At 32.3% G+C, this 12,099-nt stretch overlaps 1 protein-coding gene across 2 annotated transcripts; it reads right to left on the reverse strand.

Annotated features, from left to right (window-relative positions):
- Nucleotides 1-2,850: 2,850 nt before the first annotated feature.
- Nucleotides 2,851-6,768, reverse strand: LOC132037829 (senescence-associated carboxylesterase 101). 2 transcript variants are annotated; one of them, XM_059428472.1, is made up of 5 exons: nt 6,585-6,768; nt 6,343-6,455; nt 5,873-6,221; nt 4,428-5,021; nt 2,851-3,950 (listed from the first exon to the last, which is right to left on the reverse strand). In XM_059428472.1, the coding sequence occupies exons 2-5, from the start codon at nt 6,357-6,359 to the stop codon at nt 3,147-3,149; spliced, it is 1,764 nt and encodes a 587-aa protein (XP_059284455.1). In that variant the 5' UTR covers nt 6,360-6,455; nt 6,585-6,768; the 3' UTR covers nt 2,851-3,146. The 2 variants fall into 2 exon arrangements, with proteins under 2 accessions (XP_059284455.1, XP_059284450.1); XM_059428467.1 differs by having other exon boundaries at nt 6,343-6,768.
- Nucleotides 6,769-12,099: the final 5,331 nt, after the last annotated feature.

Genomic DNA, 12,099 nt, shown 5'->3' on the forward strand with positions numbered 1-12,099 from the left:
TTCCCCATTTCCCCTTCCCCTACCCCTATGTAATAAAAACAATTTAAAAAAAGTAATTGCTTAATTCTATTTCCTGTTAATAAAGATTGTAAATTACAGTATTCCGTACTTCTTACAAATTTTTAAAAATAATTTATAACAAAAATTTAGGTCCATTTGATTTCCGAACTGCATTTCTGTTTTGGAACGAAAGAAATATACATTGTTTTTTTTTTTTTTTTATCCTTTTTGGTCATGAAAGATTATTGGTGCTATTTGTTTCTCCTTAGCCTCTCTTCACTCATCGTCCCTCCTCTTGTCTATTTAATTTCATGGTGATTTATTCTTCAAATGTAATGGAAGCGCTAAACCGTGACGGTTTTCTAATCAGTTTTCTGGTCATGGATTTTTTGATTTCACCCAATTTTTTTATATTCATGCTTATATTTATCTTCTCCATTTGATGTTTGGTATATTTGGAGGCGTATTTAGAATTTAAATTATATGGGCTCATTTTTTAAGATTCTTAGAATTAAACTCATTATATATTTAAAGTTATGAATTTATATCTAGTATTTATTGTAACTTTTTAGTTGATTTTTACACATAAATTTATACTTATCATATAAAAATGCTGAATTTAGACGAACCAGATATCAAAAAGCTACATCCGTCTCAGGATACAATGTTATCGGTGCACTGAGTTGGAGAAATGACACGAAGGATACTTTTGATGTTTACTCTTGCTCAGATATACCCGACTTATAATAAGTGTCTTTTTGGCCTTTTTATTTTGATCCAAAATAAATGTCTTTTTACATAATTAAGAAGGTCTTAATTATTTTCTTCCAAAATTTCCCCTATTTAGATAAGTGATTTTATGTAATCAAGAAACTATATCAAAATAGGTACTTCAAGTGTCCACTTAGCTTTTATATTTTCATTCAAAAAGAGTGCGCACTTACCAAATCAAGAAAGAATTAACCTTACTTTTTCAAATTTGCCCTTATTAAGTGTTTAGTGATCAAATCTCAATACCTATTTAAGTAGGGGCATTTTAGTCAAATCGCCTATTTTTACCTAGGAATTAATATTTTCTTAAGGGATGTGTAAATGACTAAGTGAACACTCTTTTTTAATCAGAGGGAGTACCATTTAATTAAGTGTAAAATAGTCAAAATGCCTATTTTTTTAGGAGTTATACTATTTTCTTAAAGAGTATGGTAGAGGCCGAAAGGGGACTACTATAGCCTGGATGGAGTACTTAGTAGTAAATTATAATTTTCACTGTTATTTTTATCATTCTTCATTTGAATGGCAAATAGAAGAAAACAAAATAAATATCTTAAATTAAAATAGCTGAACCTAAATTTTCCCTTAGCAAGAGATAAAATCCCAAATTTTATGAAACAACCAATATTTTATTTTGCACCATTATTTTCTTATCTTTAAAATTTATATCCCTTTTCCAGATTTGAATAAACTTCTCTAATTTCACAATATCTCATTTCTTTCAAACATAAGAGTGGATCAGGAAAAACACATTTTTAAAGAGCTAGAAAAAGAAATAGTTGAGACGAAAAATAAATTATAAAGAAATAGAAGGAAGAAGAAGGAACGAAATCACGGGAGGAGAAGAAGAGTGGAAAAAACAAGAAAAAGATGAGGCACGGTAAAAGTCTACCAATTTTTGGATTGCTTTGGCAGGTGGGCCCCAAGAAGTCCATTTGTCAAATGCTAAATGCCTCACACAGCTATGATATGGCATATGAGACACAAAATAGTAGAAATTTAGTAGTGCAGTTGGTTGACTATCTGAACTTTCATTTTGTTGGTGAGGTTATCAATCCCCACATTATAATCCACTTCCCCATTTTCCCTTCCCCTACCCCTATGTAATAAAAACAATTTAAAAAAAGTAATTGCTTAATTCTATTTCCTGTATATAAAGATTGTAAATTACAGTATTCCGTACTTCTTACAAATTTTTAAAAATAATTTATAACAAAAATTTAGGTCCATTTGATTTCCGAACTGCATTTCTGTTTTGGAACGAAAGAAGTATACATTATAAGGAAAGACCCTCCTAACCTGTCCAAAACTAACTGGGCCAGTTGAGAGTTAGACGGATATTTTCCATTGATGGTGCATTAATTATTAATTCCTTGTCCTAGATGAAGATAGTGTATGTACATTTTCTTGTTTAGGCATAAGCACATTATCAGGCACTGCAACATGATGCTATCCAACTTCAAGTAACAACGTGTAAATTCAGATTATGCAGAACGAAACAAAAGGGACAAGCTGGCAACAATTCGATAACTACTAACTAGGCAATAGGCATGTAACTACACGTAAAGCAAAAAAGAAGCAGATATTTTGTACGACTCTGGTATTTTCTTGGTATAATATAATATGGTGGAACATCACTCTCAATTTGGCTTAATTACATAAGAGGTTTTTTTGTCCGTTGAGTCAGAAATTTTCATGATTCTAAACTGCTGTCGGGGTTTAACGCCGTATAACAACAAATTGTTGCCATCAACTCTCTGTCATCATTCAATTACAGAAAAGGCCGCTATTATATACCCAACTTAATCTTTGTTACTATAAAAGATGTCAAATAGTAGCAAGTACCATCATTCAAAAGAGGGAAAAAAAGTGTTAACACTAATGAACATTGGCTCAAGGAAAGTTTTAGTGTTATCTCAAAACGTTTTACCACATTTTTGTAGTACTAGCTATCTAACGAAGAATTAAAAGCAGGACAGTTATTGCACTCTAAGAAGATTTTTCAAATTTACGACTGCAAGGAGTCTAGTAATAGTAATTAATAATAAAAAGAATATTGACTCTTAAATTATGGAGCGCTTCAAAGTGGAAGTTGCATATCTTTGCCCAATTTCAGTTAATGGTGGAATCAATTAAAACCACTGGTAAAGCACGAGATTACAGCCCAAAAGTAAATCCATTTATTTTTTTGGGTACTAAAGATAAAACTTCATTAATTAAACAGGAAGTTACAGGGAGTGCGCACAGATCTACTTGGTATATACACATTTTCACATATCAGTTGTGTAAGTTATGCAACTGGAGTCGTTAAAACTATAAGATCAACTGATGAACTACATGTCATGCTTTGTTAGTATTAGCTACTAACTACCATTCTAAGCATAACTTTGGTATTCTCGGTTTTCCATGTAAAAGGCCAAAGGCAAATTATTCAAGGAGCTTAGAATATCTTGCCTATATTCTTTCCACCACTTCATGAAGCTACTCTGAGGCTGGAAAACCTCAGAGGATACTGAATAGCTCATTATCAAACTCATTACATATTCCCCAAAAATAACCAAATCCCTCAATGAATTTTTCTTCTCTTCTAAACTGCCTTCTCTCAATCTTTTGGAACTTAAAATAGCTTCCTCCACATATGCCCAAAAGCAAGAATCCTCGGTGAGGCTAGCAGCCTTCCTTCTGTTGTTACCACTTCCAGAAGGTTTGTCTTCTATCATCCATTTTTCCAACTGTTTATAGTGCTCTGATCTTCCAAGATGTACATAGTCTCTATTCCCTAATTTCATGTAGTATTCAGCTATGTCAAGTGGTTCAACCATCCTTCTATAATTTGTCCCTGCATATAGCCAGCGAGTACGAAAAGCTGCCTCCTCTTTTTGTGGCAATTTTTCTACTTCTGCAACCATTATTTTCCAGTACTTAGTGAGGGTTCTGTGGTGCTTGACAATTTCTTGTCTGCTTTTGACTTCATCCCTGCTTCGTGAACCGCTGAATTTGAAACTATCGTAGTAGCCTCCTTCATTTAGGGTCACCTTCTTGTACCATTCTAGCCAAGCCATAGCTTCTTTCATTTTGTTTAGCTTCTTGCCAGGATCAAAGGCATTCTTCTTCTTTAAGAAAGATTCTTCCACTCTTTTCTCCATTGTGTTCCTAAGAAAGCTCATGTAGCTTGTGTGCTGCCAGGGCAAATATATGCATACAGAAGTTAGAAAAAAGAAAATAACACGTTTAGAAACCAGTTCTAAGGGGTCGTTTGGTTGCTGGTTAGGAAGTGAACTATTCATGTATTAAAACCAGCATAATTAGTATCATGTTTGGTAGCATTTTAGTTGCTATGTAACTCAGCACACCAACTACGGTGTTTGGTTACCAGTCTAATACATGTATACGGGAATCTATGTATTCTCTTATGCAGGATAGAAAATGAAATAACTAATCCCTGCATAGACATTGCATACCTAATCCTTGCATTGCATTACTAATACCTGCATAACTCTAACCAGCAACCAAACGACCCCTAAGCGTTTTTATGGAAGTTATCTCTATCTTCAATCACTATGTAATGCTCATTTAATTTCCTTTTCATTCAACTTTAGGTCAAGCAAAAGGGCAACTATACTTGCTTGCAATTTAGGAATAAGTTTGTTGTTTACCTCTCCACCAATTCCAATTGCTTCTAGCTGTAGATTGATGCCTGCTTGAAGTTGATTCACTCTAAAGTCACACAGCTGAGAAGTTCCCTTACAGATTACTCTATGCTTGAGGCGTTCCAGAATCTGCTCATAGTGCTTGAGGTGTTCCAGAATCTGCTCATAGTCGAAGATCAAGAAACCATTGTTCTGATTTTGGTTATTTGAGTTCATTACCATCAGAAGATCTAAAACTGATTCAGGTTCCTCAAAACAAGAGCAGCCTGAATCTGAGCACATCAGAAATGTACCGAATGGCTTGTAAAAACAAGATTGAGGAATAGAACCAGCAAAGCCATTAGCAGGTGAAACTAAAAATCTGGGGACCGGATCTTGGTTTGAGACTACGTGCAAAAAGCTTGAATTCCATGACAGACGCTCTGATATGGCCTGTTGCAGGCAACTGTCGCCGAGAAGGGGCGAACCAAAAGTGATGCAAGTGGGGCGCTTATTATTGTCCTTTGGAGAAATGTTGTCGAGTAGCCAGAGAGTGAAGAGAGATGCCACAGAACCTCCCAAAGAAAGTCCAGTGATTATTAGTGGACTGAAGCTGCCCAACTGTACTCAATCAGAAAAAAACAAAATATCAACATGAATATATGAATAACAAGAAGGCTGCTGCAGCCAAAGGTAACACCTTGAAAGCAATGCTTCTGAAGGAAGTAGGTTTTGGTCTTGTAATAGAGTTTTAAGTTTCCTATCTTGTCAAATTTCCAACATCACCATTCTAACATGAGTCAACGTATTGGAGGGATTTTTTCTTTCTGCTTGTAAGCAGAAATAATTGTACAGTAATGACAAAGTTGATAGGCAAACAAATACTACTCCTTCCATTTCAACTTGTTTGCCTTAGTTTGACTCGATATGGAGTTTAAGAAAATAAAGAAGACTTTTGAATCTTGTGGTCTTCACATATGCACGTAGAATGTTGGTGTAGAGAGTTACCAAAATATAGAAAGTGGCTTTCTTTTTTAAACATACTTAAAAAAAAGTAAGACAAACAAATTGAAACGCGTGGAGTAATAAACAAGAAACAATCCTCATTTGACAACTGAAAAGAAGCTCCAGATTTGCAAATTCAAAAGGAGATTTCTTCTTTAGCACCAGAATCTAACCAATCTAAAGACACCAGCTATCTTATGTAAATTTATGAAGCCACTAAAATGTACCAGTCAATCACTATGGCATAGTGTAATGAAAGTTGAAACCACATAATGCTTCTTTCTAGGCTTCTAGCTCTTTTTTATTTCTTGGAGATATTATGGTCAACAGGTCAATAATTCACATGGCTAGACAAAATAACTGAATAGTAATATCCAGCACAAGTAGGGATAGCTCAAGAGAAATCACAAAGTTACAAAACAAAGAAGCCCAGTATTGCAGAGAGAAATAAGGGAATATTATAGTACCTGTTCTTTAAGGGCAGAGAGCTCATTCAGCAGTAAGGCAAAAAGGGATATTGCTGCTTTATTAACTGAGAAATGAGGGTTGAGTTTGGTAGAAATGAAGTCAAAAGGAACTTGGGAACCTTTAAGATCCTCTGAAGAGACCATTTCTTTCTGAACAGTACAGGTGGGGGAGGAAACAAAAGCAATAATAGCACCATTTGAATTGTACGGGTAAACTTTATACAAAATTGGAGCAGGGTTAGTTGGATTATTATTCAAGTAAGTAATAAGGTCAGATATTGTAACCCAAGAATGATGAAGTAGATCTGAGTTCACCACCAAGTTTGCCAATTCTTGGCCACTGCTGAACCTGTGGAACAAGAATGAAAAAGTTAGTCATGTAAAATCTTGAACAATAAAGCAAAAAGCTTTGAACTTTTTTTGAGTATATATATGCAATTAAAAACAAGAAGAATAAAATTGTCACTCACAAGGAAAACTGGCTCATCTTCTTGGCCTTTGGAGAGTTTGAGAAATCACTAAAGGCCTAGCAATATCTAATATAAGCATAGTAGTAGAAGATATTGGACAATAAGTTAAGATACAAGGCTGACAAATGAGAAAGGAATGAGGAAAGTAGATGTAAAGGACAACAAGAAAATACCCAGAAACAAAGGGTTTGGAAGTTTAATTCTTAATTTTTTTTATTTTTTTTTTGGAAATCTCACTCTTCAAGTCTACTAGTGGCTAGCACATGGGCAGTAGTCCTATTCAGTTAAACTTCCCAGAGGTTTCTTCATCAGCTTCAGTTTCAGCTTCCATCTTGAAAGACTTTTTCTTCTCTAAGAAGAAGAAGTCCTATACTACTACTTGTTAAATTAATGGTTACTGTACTATTTTGAAGTTAATTTGATAATTTGGGGCAGGGTTGGTGGGAGGAAGATAAGGATTCCATGATACAGAGCCTGTTTGGATGGGCTTAAAAAAAAGCTAGTTCTATAAGCGATTTATAAATATTTTTTTTTAATAAATGAAAACAATCGAACGGTTTATTTTTTATGGATTATTTTAAGACCAAATGAGCTTATAAGTAAAGTAAACAAAATATTCAAAAAAAAAACTTATAAAGAATTTATAAAAAAAAATTCAAACGGGCTCATAAACTACTCCCCCCATCCCAAAGATACATTGTGCAGTGATATATTTTTATATTTAAGAATAAGTTAATTTTATAAAATAATTTATAATCAAATAAATATTTAAGATTTATTTTAAATTATATATTTAAAAGTCTTCTTCTATAATTTAAGCTCCGTTGCCAAGTAAAACTAAGGTAATTTTTTTTGAGAGGGAGGAAGCATATTTTAATACTCCAAGAAAGATAGTACTATTTCTTTATTAAGTACTCGTTTAGTAGTTTTTTTTTTTCTTTCTTATCTGGGTCGTCAGGTACCCGCATTGAATTCCTACTATTTTAAATTCATGTTGTGTAAGGTTCGTTCGTAGGAAGCACTCCCTCCTGTGCACGCATTGAAATCCGACTACGTGCTGCGTAGGAAGCTCTCCCAACCAAAAAAAATTCCATACCCAGCTCAAATTTAAAATGATTAAGAGAGGAGCAGTTCTATCCGCAACACCACATCCTTCGGTGTAATTTTGTTTCCTTCTATTTATTCAGTACATTGAAAACAATTTTTCGTTTATTTGTTTTAGTAAATTAAAAGAAAACTAATTATATTTTATATTTTTCAAAACCATTGCATGTTTTTTCAATCGAGCTCGTCGCACGGAGCTTGCTTAGTGCGGTTATCTCTTGTGTAGTTTGTGAATATTTTATTGGAGGGGGTTTAGCCAGAGCGTACCCAAAAAGTAGCTGTTACGGTTTCTAATTTTTTTTTAAAAGCAAAATAAAAAAGGGTACGAGGGAGTATTCATCCAAAATAAGTGGCTTATAAAATTTTGGCATACACAAAGTTATTGGATTAATTGAACTCCGACAATATATTAATGTTAATCAAACATTTTCACCAGAATCATATCTTTTTTTTGGTGTGTGACATGTGTATTTATTATTGTATCTTTTATACACACAATAAGTGTTTACCAGTTTGTCAGTCAACGTCGTGAACCGTCACAGACAAACATGCGAGTATATTTTTTTTTAGTCGTTTAATTAAGCAATGAACGAACTCTACCCACTTACAGCATTAATAAACAAAAAAAAGGGCGCAGGTAAACTTAAAGGATTATCTACATATAATTAATATTGGATGGTTATTTACACAACTAATATAAAAAAAAATATATTCTTAATGTAATTTAACCTATTATAACAAATTACTTATTATATTTATTTAAGCTGCAATTAATAATTATTATACTAATTCATTTACAATTATCTTTTAAATGGCATAATCGTATAAATACTTTTTAAATAGCTCATTTGTTTCCAATTGTTGTGGCTGGATTGGAAACCTAAAACGGTGAAAAGAATGAAGGTGGGGGACTAAGCACCATAGAACTTTACATACGTACACCTACTTTAAAAGAGAAAGTATTGGAAAATATTTTCCAATAGTATCACACCAATGATTTTGGGAGCCTATTTTGAAGATTTATTTTTAAATCTTTGTTTGGTCATAAAGTTTTGACAGATTTTGAAAACAAATCTTCAAATCTCAAATTCTGACACAAACCTGTTTTTGGGCTATGATCTATGTTTTGGCCTTTCAAAACTTTTAAAAACTACCGCAAACTTTTGTATTGGGAAAATGACATACGGTACCTACTTAAGACTCTTTATTATAAAATATACAAATAGTTTTCCTTATTTACAAAACATAACAATATTTTATGAAACATGACGGATTTTTATTTTCGTTTTTTTTTTTCAGAGAATAATTTTTTTTTTAAATATTAATTTTTTTAAAAAATAATTTTTTTTTTTAATTTTTTTTTAAAAAAAATAATTTTTATATATTTTTTTAAAAAAATAATTTTTATTTTAAAAAAAAAATCTTTTTGCTCTCAAAGGCTTAAAAATTTACCTCAATTTTTTGTGTATGAAATGTGTATGTGTGAGTGAAATTTTTAATATAGTTTTCATGCACAAAATTGTGAGCGAAAACTTTAAGCCTTGAATATTGTATGAAAGTTGTTACAATGTTGTTGTAGTTGTATTAATTTTTCAGAAACCTAATATGAACTTTATATACGAAAACTGTGAATGAAATTCTAAGTCTTGAGCGAAACATTTCATATCATTCTCATACATAAAATTTTGAGCGTAATGTTTAAAGCCTTGATCGAGATATACACATTTCATATGTTTTTGATCATACACAAAATTTGAACGAACTTTTTAAGACTTAAGCAAGATATACACATTTCATACACAAAAATTTGAGCGATTACTTTTAGTCTTGAATGTTGTATCAAAGTTGTATACAATGTTGTTTTTGTTGTATTAATTTTATAGGAAATCTAACATGAACTTTATACACGAAAGTGTGAGCGAAATTCTAAGCCTTGAGCGAGAAACAAATTTCATATTGTTTTCATACACACAATTTTGAGTGAATTTTTTAAGCCTTGAACGAGATATAGACATTTCATACATTTTTCATATCGTTTTCATACACTAAATTTTGAGCGAACTTTTTAATTGAACTTTTTAAGCCTTGAGCGAGATATACACATTTCATACAACTTTCATACATAAATTTTTGAGTGAAAAAAAATATTATTATTATTTTTTTTTAAAAGTATGTTTTGTATAGGATTTGTAATGTATGTTTTGTAAATAGAAAATTATCGTGTATGTTTTGTAAATGTAAAACTATCACACGTTTAAATATTTTTTTTAATATGTATATATACGTACTTTACCCGTATTATTTTATCCCCATCTATTTATGATCCAACTAATCTATCTATTATGTTCCTCCATTAAAGTCATATCTATCATGTTTCCACAATTAACGCTGACTCTTCTATAAAGTGAACGAGCTAAGCTCTGCCCAAATAATAGAAGAAGAAACCATAGGAAAAATTGTGCTGCCAACTGTAGAAATCCGTCGTGAAGATAAAAATGAATCTTTGTATTGTAATTTGAATTGCAGTAGTTAGTAAGTGTGTTATTAGCAGTGCTATTAAAATATCATGTTCTACATCATTTGAGATTAGCAAGTATGTATATTTTGTATGGTTGGATATTCTTGATCGTTTTTAAAACTTATGAGTTTAAGTAATGTTTCCTGTTTTTCAAAATAAAAAAAGTGAAATATGTTTTGAAAAATTATGACCAAACGCATTTTCAAAACTTGAAAAACTTCACCCAAATTAAGTTTTTCAATTTTTTGGAAATCTATGGTCAAACGCTAGCTAAATGATGAAATTTCTCCAGCTCAATCAAACCACGGAGTCTCGCTGTCTAAACATTTCTTATCCCCTCTAAGTTATGTGAAAAATAAAATCTATTTGGGATATTTTTCTTTGACCATATTTTCTCAAATTGGGTTTTAATTATTTGGAATTATTTATTCATTTGATTTATAGTGCTTTTTAAAAAAAACATAAAAGACATATTTAAATTCACACAAAAAATTAAGTATTTTGAATTGTATACTCAAAATCTCGCCACATAAAATGGAACTGTGGAGCAACTATAAAGCCAAAAAAATGGGATAAAGAACAACATAAGAAGGAGAGAATTCTTTATGTTTTAAATGGCTGGTGCCATAAGAATTGCTAGTTAATAACTTTGCGCTATCCTAAAAATAAAGTAACTTTCAACACGTAGTCGTGTTTGAGAGAATGGTAGACTCGTAGAAGTTTCATTTTTAAATCTAGTACTATCAGAACTATAATAATTGTAACGTACAGACTAAAGTAGAATTTTCTGCATGCGCCATAATTTTCCAAGGACAAAAGCCAATTAATTAGTTTTGAAGAAGTTTCGTCCCAACTTCCTCTGCAAGTCACGTTATATCATGAATAGTCTCCAACATTTCAAAAAACGAGTCCGGAACCAAAATCTTTTTACAAAAAAATTATTTTGGTTCAAAATACCCTAACAAAAAAAAAATATTAAAAAAGTACCTTTAGCGCGAAAATCTTGCGGCTAAAGCGCTTTCTTTCTACAACTCAGTTAAGTACTTTAGCGCATGTTTTCTTGCTCTATAGCAATTAATCGAAGGACCTTTATTGATAAAATAATGCGCTATAGATAGTTGGTTTTATCTATAGCGCATTATTTTACTGTGCTATAGTAGTCCATGTTTCCTAACTCTTATTCCATTTTCACTCCTTTTTACGTAATTTAGTAGTATATTAATCATGCTTTGAGACTCGGAACTTCAATATTTTATATAGAACCCTACTTATATTTGTACAATTAATAAGATAGGCTCGAATACATAAAAATACGCAATACTTTGGATTGTCGTTTTAGTGGTTGAAAAGTCTTTCGAAGTCCTTTTTTGTTTGAAGACTTGTAGTCATTAGCTTTACGTTATTTATCTTTTAGGGTTTCGTCTTATTTTTAAATTAATGCTTAACTTTATTTCGAATGTGTCACCTTTTTTTTTTATCAATTTAGGATGTGAAATTATAAACAATAATAAAAACTAAGATAATATGTATAAATATGGAAAAAATATATAATATTTACGATAAATTGTATAACACTAATGTATACACTATCGAGGATGGGTCCCACGTAGTATGCGGAACTATCCCTAGGCCCTAAGGCTATGTGCCATCCCCACTCTCGTCATCGTCTCCATCGTCCTTTTTTCTCTTAATAACTTAGGGCGCTCCCAGTCATGATCATCTCCCTCTTCCCCTGGCTCGGCGCCACCCGACTAGAACATGTTTCTTGAGATCTCGCTCCGTCGGCGCACGCTCGAACCTCGGGGGTGAGCTAAGTGCGGAAACTCGACCTTTTCCTCGTCGGAAGTCGCCGCCCTCGAGGCGCGGCGGAAGGATGAACTTACGAAAAGTATATAATAATTAGTACCATTTCTTATTTATATTGAATACATTAACGTTATTTATTTAATCAAACTTGTGTGTCGACGGGCGCACAGTAGGCTGCGAGATGGAGTCTGTAGGCTCCTGAGATGGGTGTGGTGGTGAATATGAGGTAGTCTCCTGGACGAGATGCTATTCGAAGTACAAGTAAAGATTATAAAGATTAAATAAATATTTACCTTATATTGAATAAAAGTAATTTTAAGTAAAAAACT

This window comes from Lycium ferocissimum, chromosome 2 (assembly GCF_029784015.1).
Source record: "Lycium ferocissimum isolate CSIRO_LF1 chromosome 2, AGI_CSIRO_Lferr_CH_V1, whole genome shotgun sequence".
Classification (NCBI taxonomy): Eukaryota; Viridiplantae; Streptophyta; class Magnoliopsida; order Solanales; family Solanaceae; genus Lycium; species Lycium ferocissimum.